At 52.0% G+C, this 20,787-nt stretch overlaps 2 protein-coding genes across 4 annotated transcripts; one reads left to right on the top strand and one right to left on the bottom strand.

The window, feature by feature from the left end:
- Window positions 1-4,534: 4,534 nt before the first annotated feature.
- Window positions 4,535-16,515, top strand: LOC122368213 (cAMP and cAMP-inhibited cGMP 3',5'-cyclic phosphodiesterase 10A-like). Of its 2 annotated transcripts, none has more exons than XM_043341942.1 (17): window positions 4,535-4,881; window positions 5,338-5,836; window positions 6,282-6,388; window positions 6,724-6,916; window positions 7,493-7,591; window positions 7,848-7,963; window positions 8,914-9,060; window positions 9,292-9,501; window positions 10,009-10,249; window positions 10,559-10,665; window positions 10,944-11,062; window positions 11,389-11,626; window positions 11,953-12,156; window positions 13,273-13,391; window positions 14,434-14,545; window positions 15,378-15,547; window positions 16,031-16,515. In XM_043341942.1, the coding sequence occupies exons 2-17, from the start codon at window positions 5,467-5,469 to the stop codon at window positions 16,188-16,190; spliced, it is 2,712 nt and encodes a 903-aa protein (XP_043197877.1). In that variant the 5' UTR covers window positions 4,535-4,881; window positions 5,338-5,466; the 3' UTR covers window positions 16,191-16,515. The 2 variants fall into 2 exon arrangements, with proteins under 2 accessions (XP_043197877.1, XP_043197876.1); XM_043341941.1 differs by having other exon boundaries at window positions 4,575-4,881; window positions 5,338-5,911.
- Window positions 16,467-20,370, bottom strand: LOC122368214 (akirin-2-like). Of its 2 annotated transcripts, none has more exons than XM_043341945.1 (5): window positions 20,356-20,370; window positions 19,955-20,149; window positions 18,593-18,807; window positions 18,118-18,280; window positions 16,467-17,047 (listed from the first exon to the last, which is right to left on the bottom strand). In XM_043341945.1, exons 2-5 carry the CDS (start codon window positions 20,121-20,123, stop codon window positions 17,037-17,039), a joined length of 558 nt encoding a protein of 185 aa, XP_043197880.1. In that variant the 5' UTR covers window positions 20,124-20,149; window positions 20,356-20,370; the 3' UTR covers window positions 16,467-17,036. The 2 variants fall into 2 exon arrangements, with proteins under 2 accessions (XP_043197880.1, XP_043197879.1); XM_043341944.1 differs by lacking the exon at window positions 20,356-20,370 and adding an exon at window positions 20,316-20,334.
- Window positions 20,371-20,787: the final 417 nt, after the last annotated feature.

Here is a 20,787-nt window from a genome sequence, read left to right as displayed (position 1 = left end):
GGCCTTAAGATCGAGAAATAGTGCTACCGTTACGTTATTGTTTTGAAATCCGCGCTGTACTGAGTCAATTATATGAACTAGGCCGTCGGACGTGGATCGGCCAGGCCTAAAGCCGTTTTGACAGTTTGTAAGTTTATTGTTTGATTCAATGTAAACTCTAATTCGACTATTCACCATTCTTTCTAGGATTTTTGAGGCACAACTACATAGAGAAATGGGGCGATAACTGGAGGGATCCTTTGGATCTTTTCCGAATTTTAGTATGGGGATAAGCGTGGCATCTTTCCAAGTATCAGGGAAGCTACCTTCTTCCCAGAGTTTATTTATTGCACTAAGAAATATTTCAAGTCCAGACTCTGAAAGATTTCGAAAAAAGGGGTAGGCTAGTAGGTCTGGACCAACTGAAGTATTACCGCATTTGCTGATGGCAAATTGAAGCTCCTTTAGTACAAATGGTTGATTGTAATGCTCTGTGTTGTCAGATTCGAAGTGGAGTGTTGAAAGTATGCTGTTGAGAGTGTTGTGTTGTTGCTGTGTGTAGATGTTGTGTGCTGATACTCGAGCGTAATGGGCTGCAAACTGGTTTGCGACGTCGTAAGGTGTGGTGTATTGTATGTTTTCAATTGAGAGATGAGGTATTTTAAAGTTAGGTTTACGTTTGAGTTTAAAGCATCTAATAAGGTTCCATATCTCACTAAGGGGGGTAAATCTGTTAAATTTACTGGAAAATTCTTCCCACGCCTCACGTTTTGCTTTAAGGATTGTCATTTTAGCATCATATCTAGCTTGCCTAGCCTCCTGTTCGTATCTAGGCGTAATATGTCTTTGGAATGCCCGCAACGCTCTGCGTCTCCGGGCTACCGCTTTCCTACAGTCATCGTTCCACCAAGGTGCGTGTTTTTGATCTTTCCGACCTATATTACGGGGTATATTGTCAAAAGCAGCTTGTGATATTACGTTAAGTATTTGATTTATTTCAATACATTCATTTTCGGTTTCAATTAGATTCTCATCAACGTATTCTCTAAATTTATTCCAGTCTGCTTTCTTAAATCTCCATTTTGGCATAAACAATTCTTGTTGTATTGAAGGTGCTCCTATCATAATATGAATGGGAAAATGGTCGCTAAAGTAAGTATCAATTTGAACTTCTGGTTTAAAAATAGGCGCTATTCTAGGTGTTGATATAACGAGGTCAATTACTGACTGGGTATGTCTCTCAATTGAAAGACTTTGGCGTGTTGGAGTAGTGTCGTTGAGAAAGACAAGCTGATGCTGGTCAAGTAAGGTGTTGAGTATGTTTCCGCGAGTGTTGTTTGTGGAGCAGCCCCAGGCTACGTGATGAGCATTAAAATCACCAAGTATGAGGGTCGGGGTAGGTAGTTGTTCAAAAAACTTATCAATTTCTTCACTAGGGATAACATTAGTTGGAGAAAGGTAAACTGATATTACGTTAATACTTTGTTCTGCAAGTTGAACATTAGTTGCTACATAATTAAGCGTCGAGTCTACGTTAAATTGATAGTGGAGAAGCTTATTTGATATATAAAGTGCCGTGCCACCTCGGCGGGGTTGTTCATTTACGTTATTGAAGTAGGCTGAGTAACCAGGCAAAGTAAAAGAATAGTTCTCAGCGTCTGAATCAAGGAAGCGGGTTTCTTGTATTGCGGCTATCAATGGTTTTTTGTCGGTCATATATTCTCGGAATTCTCCCCAATGGGATACTAGCGAGCTTGTATTCCATTGGAGAATGAATTCCTGTTTGATGCTACCCATGTTAGTGGTTAGAAAACTTTAAAGCGTGGTTTGACGGAGAACCGGGGAGCTCTGGGTGGTGGACGGGGATAAGGTCCGCGAGCTGCACCTGGAGACTGTGCGATTACGCAGCCGCAAAGACTGCTCTGAGTCAAGGGGCGACTGGATCTCCGTTATTGTTGAGTTCACGTCCTCTTCAGTGACACTGATTTCGTGTTCCACTGTTGAGGCTTCTGAGATTGGGGAGTTGAAAGGGGACTCCGTTTCCGCCGGGCTTCCCAGCTGGTCCCCTTTTTTCAGTGTAGCGACACTTTCAGTCGCTACGGGGGGTGCATGCGCAGTTATCTCTTTTCCGGATTCCTGCGCATGTGGCGCCGCTGCGCTCTTTGCGTCAGCAGGATGGCGCGGGTCGGGAGTCAGGCTAGACTGCCCCTGTTCGGAGTTGGGAGTTTGAGCGTGCTCTGCGCGCTCGGACTTTTCTGATCGGGTCGGGTGAGCGACAGCTGGCTGAGGGCCGGCTGCGTTTGGGCCACTTTGAATGGGTCGGCGCTGTGCGTGCTCGTCCCTGTGACCTGGAGCTCGCTTAGCGTGCTCCTGCCGGGTGTTCGTCAGAGGTGGCTCAGCGGCTCTGTCGCTTCGAATGGGTTGGCGCTGTGGGCGCTCATCCCTGCGACCTTGGTTGGGTTGCTCTTCCCGGTTGGGGTCGAGCCACTGCTGCGTGCGCTGGGCGCGTGCCGGCAGCTCTGGGAACTCTTGTTCCTCCGGGGGCCAGATGGGGCGGTTGAACCGCGGCCCGCGAGCATGATGCTCCTCTCGGGCGCGGGCCTGTTCGGTCCGATGAAGTTCGGCGGAATACCGCCGGATGGGGCATCGTCTGTCCCAGGCAGGGTGATCACCGCCACAGTGGGCACAGGTGCAGCTCGCGGCCTCACAGTGGTCTGTCGGGTGCTCGTCCGCGCACCTGCCACACAGCGGGTTACGGCGGCGGCAGTGTCGGGTGGGGTGATTTGCCCAGCAATTTTGGCACAGGGGCGGGGGCGGGACCCAGGGATCCACCTGTACTCGGGCATACCCGCACTGGATGTGGGTGGGGAGCTCTGTGCCCGAGAAGCTGACCCTGATGGTAGGGTTTGGTCCTCGCGTCGCGAGGTTCCTTGATGGCATTCGCTGCACCCGGATGACTTTTTGGGGAGCGAGCTCTTTCAGCAGATCGGCGTTGGTCATGTCCGACAGCATTTCACTGCGGATCACGCCGTGCACACTGTTTAGGTGCACCGCCACTTGCACGTTGACATCTTGACCCAAGATGGACTGGGTCGCGAGTGCTTTTTTAGTCTGGTTTAGGTTGTGGGTCTTTAGTAGGAGGGCTCCCGACCGGATCGGCTTAGCGTCCAGAACGGGGCCGAGCAACCGGTCAACTTCGCGGGCGAGAGCGAAGGGATTAGTCTTTTTAAAGTCCGTGGACTTGTCTTTTTTGGTTGCCAGGAGGAAGCAAGCTCCCTCCGGCGGTTTGTCGTTAAGTTCGAGGATGGCAGGGGGATCCTCCCCCTGCCGATACATGACCGGAACGGTCTGACTTGAGACTATGTCAAAGATTACTGATGAAAAAATATAAAAAAAATTGGGCGGAGCGGGCCGGCTTGCCGGTTACCGCGGAAAACCCGACTCACCGCGAGGAGGAAAGATGAGCGATGGGGGAGGGGGGAGAATAAGAGTCTCCCGAAGAGCGGGTGATAGGAAAGATGAAAAAGTCGACCTTGCCCTATATGACCTACCTAATTAGCTAAGCATATAGGGCTGAAGGCCAGGCAGAGGCGACCGGCACCAGTTGGTGCGCGGATAGCACGGCGAACCGTGTGCGCCCACCGCTGTAACGTGGCGAACCGCCCCCGTCACAGCAAGTGTCCTCGTGCAAAGGTCACGGCGGCACCCCTGAGGCGGCCGCTGCCCGTACGTTTAGGAGCCCATTGTCGTGACGTCATGACTGTGAGCAAAGGTCGCGGTAGGGGCTCTCCCGGCAGCCGGACGGTGACTCATACGTTAAGCTTGTCTCTCGCCGCGCCTGCGGGCATATTGGTAGTACTAGGAACGGCCAGCATGTGACCGCGGTTTTCGGCGACATTGTCAATTCGTTTTTCGACTCTGCTGTTCGCTGCAAGACCAATACACATAGAAAACGGCTCGGGCATTTGGAGAAGAGCGGCTACTCTGAGGCGAGGGAAGAACACGGAGATTCACACAAACGACCTGACTAGGTTGCACCGGCCACAGTCGACCGAGGTGGGCTTCCGCGCCCTTAAAGACGCCTCTGACTGGCCATTGCGCTGACACCCTGGTCGGACCACGGTCATTGATCGGACCCTGCCACTGGTTCGTGCTCAGGCTGCCTTAGCGGGTAGACCTGCTCGACCAGACGCCCCACTGGTGGGCGAGTGCTCGGTTCCGACTTTCACCGCCGGTCCAACAGCGTTCTGCTGGTTCCCGCCGATCCGGTTACGACACCGCAAGTGCCGTACCGACTCGGGCGTCCCAGGTGGGCGTAACGGTTACCACACCAGTTCGCGACCCCCAGGCTCTGTCAGCCGTCGTACGGCTCTCGGACGGACACTCTAATAGATCAGCCACAGATCAATAGGTTGTCACAGACCGTCCGTCCAGCCAAGCGCTACCCACAGCGTAGTACGACAACATAAACCGAGAGATTATTCAAGATAGACAAACCAACATAGTCTGTATATCTATGCAAACCAACAACACATGACGTCATACTCTAGCGCAGATTGGCGGGTAATTCAAACGTAAACAAAGAATTCGATAACCTTGAATTTGTTATTTCGATTCGTGCAGATTCGTGTGCCGTGTGCGTCTTTTTTTTTTTGTCACGGCGGAACGGAATTGAGCAAGTAAACCAAAAACTTTTGTATTTTCCTGTAAAATCATTCTGTTTCATGTCTATTTAATGTGCTTAATGTGTTTCTACTGATCTTTCCTTGAGCATTACACATGTTTCACATCCCTATTTGATGATAAAGCGTGGACTTGTCAGCGTCAGAAAGCAAATTGAAATCCACCAGACGAGCACTGAATAATAATCATAATTGTAATTCGTCCGAGCAACATTGAACGGTAAGCAAGTTTATCATGCATTGCATTTTGCTTCATTTTCCAGCGGTTGCTTATATTTACTTCTATAATAGTCGCGTAGTTACTTCTGGTTACTTCTATTATACTCACGGGGCTTATAAATTGAAAGTAAGCCTTTCAGAACAAGCGATGTTTGCCAGATGTTTGCCGACTTGGATAAAATCCATGGCATTCACAGCCTTTCACATTGGATAGGTAGGTAATTGCCGACACCAAAACAAACTTTGGAACGAATCACCGGTCATGAAGGTACTAGGTACTTAGGTACCTGTTTACCAGTTTATCCAGATTGAGATCATATCGAAATCTTCCCAAGCTCCATTCTGATTCATCTCTTCCTCGGCATCCATTTCTATGCGGCACGTCATCAGTAGGTGTCCATTTCGAACCTCTTGCAGCAGTAGTTTGACTGAATCACCTGACACCTGATGCACCCAGGCGATGAGGTCGCAGACCCTCTGAGGGGCGGCAGACGAACCTACCTCGGACGGCATAACGCCCCGTCATCGTCTGACGTCAGTGCTGTGCGGACGGGACATCGGGTCGCATCTCCGTCTCCCGAGCGCCATGTACTCCCGCTCCAAACGCGGCAGCAACTTCCTTCAGGAGTCTGAGCGGTCGCTGCTGCGCTCGCGCCGCGACACCGCCTGGCAGAACGAGCTGGCCTCCCGCAGCCAGTTGCAAGCTGTCTTCTCTTCGTCGCGGGCGACGGAAGCGACCAGGACTGGTGCGGCGGCGCGGACGACCGGGGGCCCGTCCGCAGCTGCGGCGCCGGCCGCCGGCGGGGCCCAGGAGGGCGGCCCGGTGACCCAGCGTGGCTCGGTGGCGGACACCGTGCGCCGCCTCTCGGACCCGGTGCGCCGCAAGTCGAGCGGTCTGCCCGAGTCGCAGTCAGGCCTGCTGCCCAGCGCCAGCATGGGCCCGCTGGCCTCGGCAGGTGCGCTCTGCGCGCCCACGTGCCTGGACGCCTCCTGCGTCGCCGAGCTGCTGGCCGAAGGAGGGCCCGTTCCAGGTTGCTGGTGTGTTCGTTGCTAGTGGGAGGGGTCGCGAAAATCCATCCAAATAACTCGTTTCGTAGGCCTATTTAACATGTACTGGATTATACGCTGACGTGATTACTTCAGTGAACAACTTATAAGCGCATTGCATGACAAACGTATTCCATTCCTTAGAAGTCAAATATGATATGTAAGATAAGAAGAAAAAAAGAACAGGTGGGCTTCTCGATTATCAAAGTGGCAATGCTGTCGATCGACCCGCCATTCACCGGCAGAAAGGATTGACGTCAATTCACGATATTGCTGGCTAAATTATTCTTAAATGTCTTTAGTTTCTGCAGCCATTGCAGCGACGTATCGTGCGTGATTGTTTCCCGTTTTCAGTACGGTTCAACGCCATAAATGAAGACGATGTCGTGCAGTTTCTCAACGCTAACCCAGAGACGATCTCTCACTATGTCAAGGAGTATGTCGACGTTCCAACTATCAAGGTTTGTGCTAATTTATTTCCGATCACTATGCCTTTATCCGCCTATCTAAGGCCTTTACATCCCTCTAGATTGTTTAGGTGAAATTCGTAACACGTTTCGAGCTCAATATTTATCCGAAGTGACATGTGACGGACGGTGATGAATTTCTGTCGCTATAGAAATATACATAAATTGCTACCCTTATGCTAATCCTGATGGCTGATAAATCATACACCCGCTCATAAAATTTATTACGCCATCTTACTCTCACAAAACCTCACCTGCCATTCCCACCCATCCAGACAATCCATTCCGCCCCGCCGTCCTGACCCACCTCCTCTCCGGCGGCGCCGCAGGGCTGGCTGTCGGCCAAGTCGTCGGGGGCGGTTCGCACGCTGGTCGCTCCGGCCGGCCACCACAGCACCTACGGTGAGGCGGCCGCCGAGACGCTGCGCCGCCACCTGCTCGACGAGGCCTCGCACCCGGACCACACGCCCCGGCTGCTGCACGAGCTTGCCAGGGTGGCCGCCGTCGCTGTCGGCGCCGATGGTACGTCGGGAAGGGGGGGGGGGAGTTGTGTGCCCCCCTCTCGTATGTGGGGAGGGGGCGCCTAGTCGGGCAATTCGCTATCCATGTGTGCTCATGTTGAGACAGGGGGGGGGGGGAGGGGCAGGGTAGGCTATATCTATCGTCGCCGATGCGCTGGAGGATTTCTATTTTATTTTAAATACGAGCCGACGCAGACGTTTACTTTTCGCCGCTCATTGATAATTTTTCTTAGCAATTAAATTAGCAGTATCGGACGGAAGCGAAACGTATGCTCAATCCACTCGGCTGGGCTTATTCTGAACATATGGCTTGCTCGATTTGGAATAATCTTGGTGTTTTTTTTGCGGGATGGGCAGTTGTTATCATTGCCAGTGTCAGTGAAATGGGTGAGCAGCAGTTCGTACACATTGCCCCCGGCCGGCGTACTTGTAGCTAAGTTTTCTTGGTCGTAAATACGGCTTTATTACTGTCTAACCGCGCGTAAATAAAGATTTCGTACTGCCGTGAGTATAAACGTCCGTATATTTATCTACTGCGGCGTAAATAGAAGAAACCGTGACCTGACCTGTCCCGCAGGGTTCACCCTGTTCCTGATCGACTCCAAGCTGAACGACCTCATCGAGTACACACCGGGCCGGGACGACTTCGTCCAAACAAAGGCATCCATCAAAATAGGTGGGCTAGTTCAAACTCGCGACTGAATAGTAGATGCCTTGGGAGGATGATGATGTGTATTTAGTATTTAGCTGCACCTACGAATTATCCTCGTATGTTGTCCTCTCACTCCACTCTCATTTCAATAGCCGGTCTACACAGCCGGCCGGTCTCCGGTGTCGGTCGGTCGCTCGTCGCCACCCCGTCAGTCCTCCCTCCCATCCCCACCTCTCCCCTCCTCTGGTGACCTCCCCCCCCCCCCTCCCGGCGCCTCCAGTCGACCGGGAGACGCCGTCGGCGCTGGCCGCCGCCACCGGCGAATCGCTCACCGTCGAGTCCATCACCTGCGACAAACGCTTCCCGCACGGATTCGGGCCGGGCGTCTCCGAAAAGGTAGGTGTTGGCTGGTAGCTGTGCGCCGAGTGGTGGGCCTGTCAGGGTGCATGGTGAACTACGACTTCAAGGTAAAGTCGGGACTTTGCTTGTTTTTTTTTTGTCTGTCTGTCTGTCTGTCTGTCTGTCTGTCTGTCTGTCTGTCTGTCTGTCTGTTTCTTTGTCTGCTGTCGCCTGCTTATTTGTTTTTGTACGATCCGATTTTTTTAGTGTAGTGAGACCATCAATTATTTGGTTTTGCTGGGATACGCTCTTTGAGTCTAATGATATCTGCATTTCAGGGCCTCGGGATCGGATATCAGGATCTGGGAGAGGAGGGGGGGGATAGAAGGGGAGCGTAATTGGTACGGGCGGCCACCATAGTGCGCTGCCGCGGCGGTGTTCGGCCCGAGGGATAGGCCACTCAGCTGCGCTAACGGTCACCGGCTCCGCAACGGAGTATGGTCTGAGAGAATCTACTCACGTCGAATAACAGCGATTGTACATCATGATCGTCCATCAAAGCAGTGACATTCCATCCCGGGACAAGGGGACGGGTTTTGAGAAATAAGCCGTGACGTGTCCTGATAATTGATAAGAAGGATCAATTTTCGAGGGCGGGACCACCACCATGTACCCTCCCCGCCCTCAGGACCGATAGGCCCTAGTGCTTCCTTGGGGTACCGTGTGATACGGTATAAGTACTATACATACGGTGTATTTTACTCTCCCAGTCACAAGGGTCGGTGGCGACGCTGGTGGCACCATATGTTGCCTTGCGGTTCTCTACCCCGTACCCTGCCCGGGGCCGATCGGCTCTGAGTGCTACCTATGATACGTCAGAGGGTGGTACAGAGGGTCTGTGATGCAGTGCTGTACCCTGTAGGCCTGTGCGCTGTAGCCTCCCCAGGACCAGTCGGCGATGGTGGTAGTAGTGGTACCATATAGTGTTGTGCTGTTCATATCCCCAGGACCGATCGGCGCTGGTGGTGCCCCTGCCCGGTCTGGCGGTACTGGAGCTGCGCCGCGGCGTGCACCACGAGCCGTTCGAGCCCGGCCACCTGGAGGCCGTGAACGCCATCCTGGTGTGGTTCAACATCGCCATCAACCGGCTACAGGTGGGCAGGTGCCGGCCGTAGGATGCACGGAAGAACCGGGGGTCGTAGTCAGCACCAGCCGGTCGCGTATCCAGTTACCTTGTGTCTAACCGTGAACTTTGTTAACTCTTAAGGTGTTTAAAGCTACGCCGATTTTTATCTGTCACAATCAGTACCCGCGCCCCAGTTGCCACTTTGACCTCTATCTTTCGTCGCTTTACACCCCGTCCCCCTTTCCGTCTCCGTCGTCAGCTGAGCGAGGTGCTGCAGCACCAGCAGGAGCTCAACTCGTTCCTGCTGGAGGTGGCCAGCGCGCTCTCCGACGAGCCATTCGGCCAGGAGGCGCTCATCTCCAAGGTGATGCTGCAGGCCAAGGCGCTGGTGGCCGCCGAGCGCGTCACCTTCTTCGCCATGGACGAGGAGAAACACGAGCTGTACGCCTCACTGTTCGATGACGGACAGGTGGGTGTAACGTGATGTCTGTGGTGGGGGAGGTGGTGGCATGACTTACGCTGTCAGTGCTCTTCAGACAGATGATAGAGAAAATATGGTCTCCTTCCGGCTCCGAAGGTGCCAGCATGCGGTGTGGAACCATAATGCGTGACCCAGTCCACCCTTCTTTTTTAGCTCCCCCCCCCCTCTCTCTCTCTCTCACTCACTCACTCACTCACTCACTCACTCACTCACTCACTCACTCACTCACTCACTCACTCACTCACTCACTCACTCACTCACTCACTCACTCACTCACTCACTCACTCACTCACTCACTCACTCACTCACTCACTCACTCACTCACTCACTCACTCACTCACTCACTCTCTCTCTCTCTCTCTCTCTCTCTCTCTCTCTCTCTCTCTCTCTCTCTCTCTCTCTCTCTCTCTCTCTCTCCGTCGCCCTCGCCCCCTCCCTCCCTCTCATCCTTTATCGTCCACCGCTAAACCATCTCCACTCTCCGTCCTCCGACAGACCATCAACGGCTCGCCGGTGCTCAGTAAGCGGCACGAGATCCGCTTCCCGGCCGAGCGCGGCATCGCCGGCCACTGCGCCCGGCTGGGCCAGGTGGTGAACGTGCAGGACGCCTACTCGGATCCGCGCTTCAACGCCGAGGTGGACCGCAGCACGGGCTACCGGTCGCGCAGCCTGCTGGCCGTGCCCGTGAAGGCGCAGCACCGTCTGCTTGGCGTCCTGCAGGTGGTCAACAAACTCGGTAAGCTCGACATGAGGATGAGAAAATGGCACGCGGGGTGGACAGGACACAAACACACGCGTTGTTTATATTCGACGCTGAGTAATGCGTATGACGAGTTATTTGCGCCGTTTGCGTTTGGCGGCGGGCGGGCGTATTTTTATAGTTCTAAGTTCCAACCTTCGGATCCGCAACGCTACTCGAAAAGCGCTGCCCGGGCCTAATACGTATGGCGAGTTCCTAGACGGGCGTTTGGGCCACACTGCTTACTTCGCAATTAATTTGCGTCGTCGTAAGATTGACTCACTGTGTGTCTTTACTGTGCGCCAGACGCCGACTGTTTCTCGGAGACGGACGAGGCCTCCCTGAAGATGTTCGGCATCTACTGCTCGCTGGCGCTCTCGTTTGGCGCACTGCACGAGCGAGGTCAAAAGAAGGTATGCACGCAGGTGTCACAGCGCTACCAAACCAGACCAGGCCAGACCGGTCGGCTACTATAGAGCGGCGGGACCGGTTTTTACAGTGGCTCGTAAACAGGAAACCGATATAACGGAAATGGGATCAGTGACTTCAATTGATGGGTTGCTTGTTAGACTTCCTATGAATAATTTTAATCCATGTCATTTTACCGGCAATTATTTCTAAAATCCTAAATAAATGGGGGTTGCGAAGATTTCTGCCCGACCGAAAGTCACGTGGCCTGACCTGACCTCAGGACAATCAGCTGAGCGTGGCCCTGGACGCCCTGGAGTACCACACGACCGCCTCGCCGGCGGAGCTGAAGAAGTACATGGAGCAGCCACTGCCGGCCTCCATCCCCGACTCGTTCGACACGTGAGTTGGTGCGCTCCTCTGGCGCGGCACTGACGCCGCTCGGGATCAGCGGGATGTTAACGGCAAGTCGTCGGCGGTGCGGCGGCGGGGCTGGTTAATACTCGTGACTAGTTGAAACTCGCGCAACTTCTTCATTCAGATTTCCAGCTCGCCACTGCCGCCCCTTCCCAATATCCGTCATGTCTGGGCTCACTGTTTTTCTTGCTTCGCTTCCCTTTCCCAACAGGCATCAATACTACCCGGTTCCTGATCATGTGTTACCTGAACTGTTTTTATCCAGTTTCCTGACATGCCTCCTGTCCCTTGTCCCGTCCCACTCCGACCAGGTTCCGCTGGGCGCCCGAGCCCAGTCACGACCTGAGTCGGCTCTACCTGCACATGTATTTCGACCTGCTGGGCGAGGGCGCGTGCGGCGGCGCCCCGGAGCGGGTGGTTACCTTCACCACCACGGTCATCAAGTCGTACCGCCGCGTGGCCTACCACAACGCCACGCACGCCTTCATGGTGGCGCACACCATGTACAATATCCTGAAGAGGAACACCAACGTCTTCAGCCGGCTGGAGGTCGGCAGAGGGGGGAGGGGGGAGGGGAGGACGGCGTTTATAAGGCAGGATTGTTTAATACACTGGCTGAGAAATCTTTAGATTTTGGTCTCATCCGTCGGCCACGCTATCGTGTCGCACACGTCTCTTGGCAAACACACTAATTGCCATTGCAATCATGCGATCCCGAACTTGCCAACGTTTACTCTCATTTTCTTCTTTGCGACAGGTCTCTAGCCCCGTTTCATTGCCCGTGTGAAACCTGACACCCTCCCGTGCCCTCAATCCCCGTTGTTCCGAGTCACCCCATCCTCCCAGATCCTGACCTATCCCTTCTCCCCATCCAGCTGCTGTCACTACTGGTGGCCTGCATCTGCCACGACATCGACCACCGCGGCTACAGCAACACGTACGCCAAGGCGGCCACGCCGCTGGGCGGCCTCTACAAGGCGTCGGTGATGGAGAACCACCACTTTGCCACGGCGGCGGCGGTGCTGCAGCGGCCCGGGCACGACATCCTGGCCGGGCTGACGGCAGCCGACAGGAAGGAGGTGCGTACTGCGTACAGACGGATCGGCGCGTTATAATTGTGGACGGTTATATCGATAGACGGATGGACGGAACGGTGAACATAAGGAACGGTATATGTAGTTAGACTTTCAAATGACCTTTTCCTCGATAATTAATTAAAAATGCAATAAAAAGCAAATATTATATTGTTTGGCAAATTTTCGAACAACAGTTCATTCTCAAGCCACATGAAACAATTGACAATTGTTGACAATTGACAATTGTTGTCAATTCATTGACAACAATTGTCAATGAATCGACATTAAGTCATTGTTAAGTCAATGAATTAAGTCATTGTTCATTCTCAAGCCACATGAAACAATTGACAATTGTTGACAATAATGAAACAATTGACAACAATTGTCAATTATTGACAATTGTTGTCAATTGTTTCATGTGGCTTGAGAATGAACTGTTGTTCGAAAATTTGCCAAACAATATAATATTTGTTTTTTTATTGCATTCTCAATTAATTATCGAGGAAAAGGTCATTTGAAAGTCTAACTACATATATCAAGATGTTCCTCGCTAGAGCGATTCATACTATTTCTTCATAAGGAACGGTAGATGATATGGAACGACTCTTTACTTCATGGGCAACGGCGCAATTATCGTTGCTGTCCCTTTGAATTGCAATATAAAGCTGACGTGACCCCGAGCGGTTTGCAGAAAATCCGGCACTGTCGCCGTTACACCGTCCAGCTTATCGATCGTTACGGTATCGTTTTCTGTGTATTCATTTTTCAGCGATATATTTGTGTTCGTCTGATGATAGAGCAGTTTTGCGACTGGTCCGTCGTTCGCCACTAGGTGGCGCTTCTGTTCCACGAGCGCTGGATGGTCGTATCTCTCTCAGTCAGAGAAGACGTCCAGTCACTTGAGCTCAGCTCCCTCAGCTGCAATGTCCATCTTTGAGAACGATGTCTGAGCTCAAGTATTTCCCATGCAATAGTGTACCAGCCGAACTACTTGACCGACATCCGGCATCCCTCAGATGCCGGACCAGATGTATGTACGAGTATGAGGATGTACTCCGTAGTACTCGTACATACACAGTTGTCCTCTGACCTGATCAGACCTCTGACTCATCCCCTCAGGTGCTGGACCTGATGTACGAAGCGATCATCGCCACTGACCTCGCCGTGTACTTCCAAGTTCGGCCGAAACTGGAGTCGGCCATGACCGGCCAGTTCAACATGCACCAGACGGAACACAGGTCAGCTGAAATGGAGCACACGTCAGACACGGAACACAGGTCAGAAATGGAGCACATGTCAGACACGGAACACAGGGCAGAAATGGAGCACATGTCAGACACGGAACACAGGGCAGAGACAGAACATACGTTAGAGACGGAACACGGGTCAGGGACGAAACTCTTTTTTGTCTATTTCTTTCCCTCGCTCACCGCCGCTTGAACCATCGGCTGATACCGTCCTTGCCTCCCTGTACTCTCTCCAGACGTTGGTTCCGCAGTGCGATGATGACCTGTGTGTCTCCCCCTCCCTGTACGTCAGACGGTGGTTCTGCAGTGTGATGATGACCTGTGTGTCTCCCCCCCTCCCTGTACGTCAGACGGTGGTTCTACAGTGTGATGATGACCGCCTGTGTGTCTCCCCCCCCCTCCCTGTACTCTCCAGGCGGTGGTTCTACAGTGTGATGATGACCTGTGTGTCTCCCCCCCCCCCTCCCTGTACGTCAGACGGTGGTTCTACAGTGTGATGATGACCGCCTGTGTGTCTCCCCCTCCTGTACGTCAGACGGTGGTTCTGCAGTGTGATGATGACCGCCTGTGTGTCTCCCCCCCCTCCCTGTACTCTCCAGGCGGTGGTTCTACAGTGTGATGATGACCTGTGTGTCTCCCCCCCCCTCCCTGTACGTCAGACGGTGGTTCTACAGTGTGATGATGACCGCCTGTGTGTCTCCCCCTCCTGTACGTCAGACGGTGGTTCTGCAGTGTGATGATGACCGCCTGTGTGTCTCCCCCCCCCCCTCCCTGTACTCTCCAGGCGGTGGTTCTACAGTGTGATGATGACCTGTGTGTCTCCCCCCCCCCCCCTCCCTGTACGTCAGACGGTGGTTCTACAGTGTGATGATGACCGCCTGTGTGTCTCCCCCTCCTGTACGTCAGACGGTGGTTCTGCAGTGTGATGATGACCGCCTGTGTGTCTCCCCCCCCCCTCCCTGTACTCTCCAGGCGGTGGTTCTACAGTGTGATGATGACCTGTGTGTCTCCCCCCCCCCTCCCTGTACGTCAGACGGTGGTTCTGCAGTGTGATGATGACCGCCTGTGACCTGTCGGCCGTCTGTAAGGCCCCGGAGGTGGTGCTCGAACATACCCTCGAGCTGTACGTCGAGTTCCACGAGCAGGTGAGGAGGCACACGTGTGGCTGAGCTAGTCTGACAGACGGCACCTGTGTACGAGTAGACAGGCCCAGTGCTGAGCTCAGACAGTGGAAATGGGACGACGGCAACCAATGTCGGCTGTGGGGTTAATATACGGTAGTGCCTGAGCGGTACGGGTGACCAGTGATCATGTCAGCGACAGACAGGCAGTGTGGTTTCGTTTAGTCGTTGCTGTGATGCCTTCTCGTTCTGGGCCCTGCTCGCGCTGCCTCACTTAGGCATTTGTACTTAGGTATGTGAAGCGGCTGACAGATATGAACTGAACGGTCGGTATGGTAGGTTGAGTGGATAATTTCATGTTTATCGGACTTACGTAACTTTCCAGTCAACGTAGCACGTACCCTTTTGTGGATGCATTGTGATTTTGAATATTTATCTAAACACGTCGGCGTTTTGTTTTCACATTCCCCGGTGGCAGTCATTTTAGTGCTCTCACGTAAACGGCAGCTCGGCCTTTCAGCGATATCAGGATAAGTATAGGCTATAGCGCCCCACACCAGAGATTCGTTTGTTATTCATCGGCCGTCGGCTTCCGGACGGCATACTGATGGGACAGACCGACGACCCGCCGCCGCTGAGCCAAGCCGAGCCGTGCCCACCACCGCCACCGTCCTGATCGGCTGTAAGGGTTTACGGGTGTAAGAACCGGCGCCGCATACCAGCTGCGTGCGTTTCAAGTGATTGTGGGATGTAATTCCAGCACGATGTAGTAAGTAAGAACTAGCGGCAGTATCGTCGGAACTCGTTTCCTGTCCTCCGTAAGCTTTTCCCGGCACTGACCCTTTCCACCATCCAGGGAGACAACGAGAAGAAGCGGGGTACCACGCCCGACCCCATGATGGACCGTACCAAGGCGCTCAACCTGCCTAATGACCAGATCAACTTCATCAAGTACATCTGCATGCCGGCCTACGAGCTGATCTCCAAAGGCCTGCCTAACACCAACGAGATGCTCGTCAACGTCAAGTAAGCGTATAATCGCTGCGGTTCATGCCTTGGTTAATCGATTTGTGACATACTTTGCTTAAGTTTTGGTTGTGCTTTCGTGGATAAATTATCTGTCGGATATAAAACATGCAGCCCGCCGATCAGCGTCGATCCGTGGTTCCCTAGGACCGCCAGTACCCAGCGCCCCCGTCCCATCATTGGCATTCCTGGCGGTCTCGCCGCCCTCCCCACCACATAGGTGGCAGCACCCATCCCGTATTCACCACCAGTCGTCCCCACGGCCGGATATGTCACGTATTCGGCACGGTGGCGGCTCTGACGGGCTATCTCTCGCCTCATCCACCGCCGCCCGGTAGGCAGTTCCGTACGCAGTCTGTCGGCAGCTGTGCCGCTCCCACGCCACCATGTCGCCGTGTCATGTCGGTGCTTGTGTTCTACCCCTCCCCCCTTCTTCGGAACGGCCGCAGGCGCTTGTCTGAACGCCTCCCCCCTCGGTCACAGGCGGACGCTCGAGTACTGGGCCGACCTGCGCACCAAAGACGCCAGCGTCTGGAAGCCGTACGCCAGCTGGCCCAAGCCGGAGCACCACGAGACGCGGCTGCAGCTGCCGCGTCGGCAGTCGAGTCGGTCCCCGTCGCCAGCCCGCCCGTCGGCAAAGTAGACGGTGGCTGACCGCGGTCCCAACAGCTGCCGAGCCAAGCAGCACTCTCGGTCAGCCGCTCAGGACAGTTCTAGTTAATATTTTTGTTTGAACAGTGCGAGAACAATGTTCTTCAGATTTAATCGTGTGCAAGCGGTGTTATCAGAGTTTCAATGGCGCTTAAACGACATTTTTAGAGTTCAAATAATCGTGTACGGAGTAGGGACAAAGTTTTTTTTGCAACTGCGCGCTTATTGTTACTTTTCTACGTTATCCACGAATTACGCGTGAAGAAGATTTCGGTAATGCCAAGCGATTTATTCTGCAATAAAACGTTAATTTGCCATCCTTATCTCAAAGTCCTACAGCACACAAATTTTACCACCAACTCAGCGCCTGACACTTCCAGAGAAGCTACACACTATGTACAGGTATACGCAGCGGATTAAACAGCTATGTAGGGTATCTGACTAACAACAGCTACGCGATTTACACATGAAATCACAGAGCGGTCGGCCGTGTACAAAACTAACCAAACAAAATGCGTCATCACGTTGCCCTCTGGCGATTTCCAGACGAGTTAACCAAACTCGCACTGGCACACGGTCTCACTCTTGCACTCCGCACGCGCACGTGCGCGCCGCGCGCAGATCACCGCACTCTCTCACCTCCGCACCCACGGGAGCCACTCGGAGTTCGTCGGCGGCGGTGCCCAGCCGCCCGCTCTTGGCACCCACGCACTTGCCAGTGTAAAGTCAACTGATATAGGCACTAGTCAAGTCACCGGAATTTCACAGTAACACGGTAGAGACAGTTCCGACGATGCAGATCTATTTAATCCTGGTTCTGATCTTCCAAGAAGCCACATTAAGATAGATCTGGAAAGAAAGAAATCAACTATCAATTTTTTCAACGATGCCAATTTCATACACACTAACAGGTTGACGTATGGTTATGCCCCTGAGCAATAAAAATCAGCGTTCTGATTTATCCTGCAGCCCTGAATTCTGAGTGGGCCAGGAGGTGTTCCGGTTAATACTAAAATGCTCCAAATTAATTTCTAACAAATCCATTCAAATTACATGAACTGCGAAAAAGTTAAGGGGATACGAGTGAAAACGCCTCGCGATGCCACATTCAGCGCAAAAATAGCCGCGAACTTTGTCTTCTGGACGACGAAAAAGGTCAGAGACGGCCGTTTGGCTGATACCGTCCCACACTTCAGGTTATCGGGCGCCCTCCAGCGTAATAACGGGAACTGCTCTCCCCTCCCCGCTCCCCGGTTTCCAATTCCGGAGGCCCGCGCACAGGCCCCCGGTGCGGTCAAAAGCACTGCCCTCCGATCGCAAAGCTCGCGCACCGCGACTGTCCGATCTAACCTGACGGAGCACGGAACATTGAACGCGGAACATGGTATTGAACATTGAACGTGGACAGAATCCAAAGGAAGACTCGTCGAATATTATTACTCCCGTCATATAAGTCGGGTCGGTTGGGCTTCGCCCACCGACCCGCATTAAAGCATGCAACATTACCCTCTTAAACCAATTTGCCGATTTCTGCTGAGCTCCGTTGACCACGTGCCGCCCCAGGCACATGGCGCGATGACCCAGCGACAGCCGGCGGATTACATAAGCGCCGCGCTCGGTACCGGATCACCCGAGAGCGGCGGTATGGGGGACGTCAGAGCTATATATTGACGTCAGTCCGGGCGGGCTGGGCCGCGTCCCGAAATGTCGAGCACGCTCGACTTTCACACCGTAATTCCATCGGATGGCGCCGATACCCGGAATAGCTGGATCAGACTGCGGCGGACCACAGCCGCCACCAGCTCCGTCCCTCTCTGATATTGATCCCGGGAGTGAGTCATGCACTAAACGGAACGGACTAGCTACCGCGCCGGACAGCTGGGAACGCCGCTGACGGGGTAACAGGACACGGTACTCACAGCTGGGCGCCGCGCTGCTCTCGAAGTTCCGGACGATCTGGTCCTGTGTGAACTTCACAAACATGTCGTACTGCTCCTGCAGCTTGGTCGACAACACGTTGTCGTACTCCTCCCGTATGTGGTTCTCGCGCTCGCGCAGCATCCGCTCACAGATCATGCCGACCTGACGGAGAGGAGGGACGTCAGCGCCGCTACACGATGTTACCGAACTCAGGAAGGACAGACACTTTTTAAAGTCATAATGCTAGCAAAACATGACATTTGTCTAGTTATACTGCTCTGTCAGACGTCGATAACTGGAAAGAAACAACAAAATTGGCAAGACATTGTTTGTTTATTGGGGCTTAAGGGCGCGCCGACTACAAGGAAATTGGCAAGACAGCTGCTGCCTGCTACAGTACACCTCCATCCTGCACCACACTACTAAGGCCATCCAAAACCCCTGCCGGCGTCTGCTAACCCTCCCCTCTCCTACCTGTTTGAAGGTGAATAGCGGCTTGTCCGCCTTAGATGTGGTGGCCGCCGCGGTGGCCGAGCAGCCGGCGGCGGCGGAGGCGGCGGGCGCGGCGGCCGACGCCGGACTGGGCGTGTCCGAGTCGCTGCTGCTGTCGGAGTCGACGCCGTGATACTGCAGCTGGCGGCGCCGGTGCAGCCGGCGGATCTCGTCTCGCACGCTCGCCGCGATCATGTCTGCCGGCGGAACAGTGACGGTTCAATGGGACGCTGATATCTGGTAAAAAAGGAATCTAATCGCACTTTATTAGTTCAATTAATAATAAATGGATGAATGAACACTAAACAATCAGTTGGGCCACAAAACAGTCAAATGTGAAACCATTAAAAGTTCGCATTTAAGAATCTAAAAGCCTCTCCATTAAATTGATTGACAGTTGATTCATGTCATGGGGCCTGAGATAAGGGTTGTTTTTGCAAGGGCAAACCCTGGTTTGGAAAAAGTCCATGAAAAGTTCTACAACTTGGTACATGAGTGAAATATATTAAGAATGCACCAATGTCAACTTGCTGTTTTCATATTCATGTTCTATGAAATGGTACTGGTGTGTTGTTTCTAGTTTATCTTTAAAAATAGATCTATTCTTCTCTGTATATTTAGAAAAATGCCTTCAATTATTGCCCTAACATACTTATTACCAGTGTTTAAGGCAGAAAAATATTGATGGGGGCAAGAGTGAGCTACCTAAATAAAAGTTAGGAATGAAACAAAAATATGTTAGCAATCATGTCAGTAAATTAGGGTATCCCAACAGCATCATACTTTAGAATGACTTAACAAAAGCATCACCTAACACTTATTTCAATTCACAAGCAAATCAAAATATAAGCATCATCACAAATTGAACATGAACATAGACAGTTAGGCAGCAGACAACATCCGGTTGTTAGACTGCAGGCCTGAATAACTTTGAATGGGGAGTGATCTACAATGTTGATTGAATGTATTAATCCTTCAATAGGTACTGTACCTTCTTGCCATTTTTCAGTACACATAATGTTACACATGGTTAGTAAAAAAAAACTGGGCAATCTATCTGCATATCTGACCTTGAAAGGTACAGAGGATACTGCAGCTGAGAGAGTTCCAAAAGACAGAAAATGCAGAAATGTTATTACAATGGAAAGCAACTGCTCAACAACACCTCAAGCATGCACCAAATGAAGAGCCTGCAGATATTTTATGTTTAAATGCCAACAATATAGGTAATGTATGACAGTTGTTTCAGGCACATTGCATATAAACACAAAAGGCATAGAAAATAACTAACTAGATATGAACATCTCTTCTCACATGAAAACAATTGAATAGTGAGTGACCCACCTGCAGAAACTTTGGGCGTAACCGCCTGGAAGGGTGTGGGCTTGACTTTCTGTTCCGAAGCAGCAGTTGGAGTCACAGACAAGGGGATACACCGCCTTCTCTTCGGAGATCTTCCAGGACTTCCGAATGGATCAAAATCCAAGCTCCTTTTCAACGTGACACACGCCATCTCAAGTGTTCCACACCAAACAGGACCTAGTGACAAAAAAAAAACGTTCACTGGTTGAGGACCCGGCGGAGCCTGCTAAATGCGAACCTCTCGAACCACAGGTGAAAGACCCAATGTCTCTTCCTGCACTATAGAGATTCCACCCGGATGTCACTTAAAGAAATATCAGCGTCAAGTTACAGCTCCCCTCACCACACAAACGTTCGAAAATCACACAATGGACGACGCGCACAACGCAAGCGAGGAACAAAGATGGCGGCCGTCGAATTTCCGGAGAACAAATTTATCAAACGTGCTTACTAATTTTATCTGTATTTCACAATAAAAATGGAATAAATCTGTTAAAAATCCATTTTATTAAATAAATGCAAAATCAATATTTTTCCAAACACAAAAGAAATGTATTTATTTTGGTTATTTTGCAAGCTAGAGACAGGCAACTCATTTATTTTTCCTTTTGATTTTTGAACAAGTATGAGAATAGAATAAGAGTATATAAAGAAAAAATAATTATGAAACCAAACGAAAGCGATTGTTTCATTATGCTTATAAAAATACCGGTTTTTAATAAATAATCTTCTTTTATTTTCTACATTTGCTGCGCATTTGCGACATACATTAGCTTTGCAAATCTGTTTAGCGGCCTTCGTTCTGCTGACGTGGC

Source organism: Amphibalanus amphitrite, unplaced genomic scaffold (assembly GCF_019059575.1).
Source record: "Amphibalanus amphitrite isolate SeventyFive unplaced genomic scaffold, NRLGWU_Aamphi_draft 000932F_arrow, whole genome shotgun sequence".
In the NCBI taxonomy this organism is placed as follows: domain Eukaryota; kingdom Metazoa; phylum Arthropoda; class Thecostraca; order Balanomorpha; family Balanidae; genus Amphibalanus; species Amphibalanus amphitrite.
This window is presented reverse-complemented; position numbering and strand designations above follow the sequence as displayed.

Bases quoted from the DNA above. Each gene is read 5' to 3' on its own strand.
- LOC122368213 (XM_043341941.1), top strand. From the start codon at position 5,467: ATGTACTCCCGCTCCAAACGCGGCAGCAACTTCCTTCAGGAGTCTGAG. The intron at 6,917-7,492 runs GTACGTCGGGAA...CCTGTCCCGCAG, and splicing joins CGTCGCTGTCGGCGCCGATG to GGTTCACCCTGTTCCTGATC. The intron at 11,063-11,388 runs GTGAGTTGGTGC...CACTCCGACCAG, and splicing joins ATCCCCGACTCGTTCGACAC to GTTCCGCTGGGCGCCCGAGC.
- LOC122368214 (XM_043341945.1), bottom strand. From the start codon at position 20,123: ATGGCGTGTGTCACGTTGAAAAGGAGCTTGGATTTTGATCCATTCGGA. The intron at 18,808-19,954 runs GTGGGTCACTCA...TTCCGCCGGCAG, and splicing joins TACGCCCAAAGTTTCTGCAG to ACATGATCGCGGCGAGCGTG. The intron at 18,281-18,592 runs GTAGGAGAGGGG...CCTCTCCGTCAG, and splicing joins CGCTATTCACCTTCAAACAG to GTCGGCATGATCTGTGAGCG.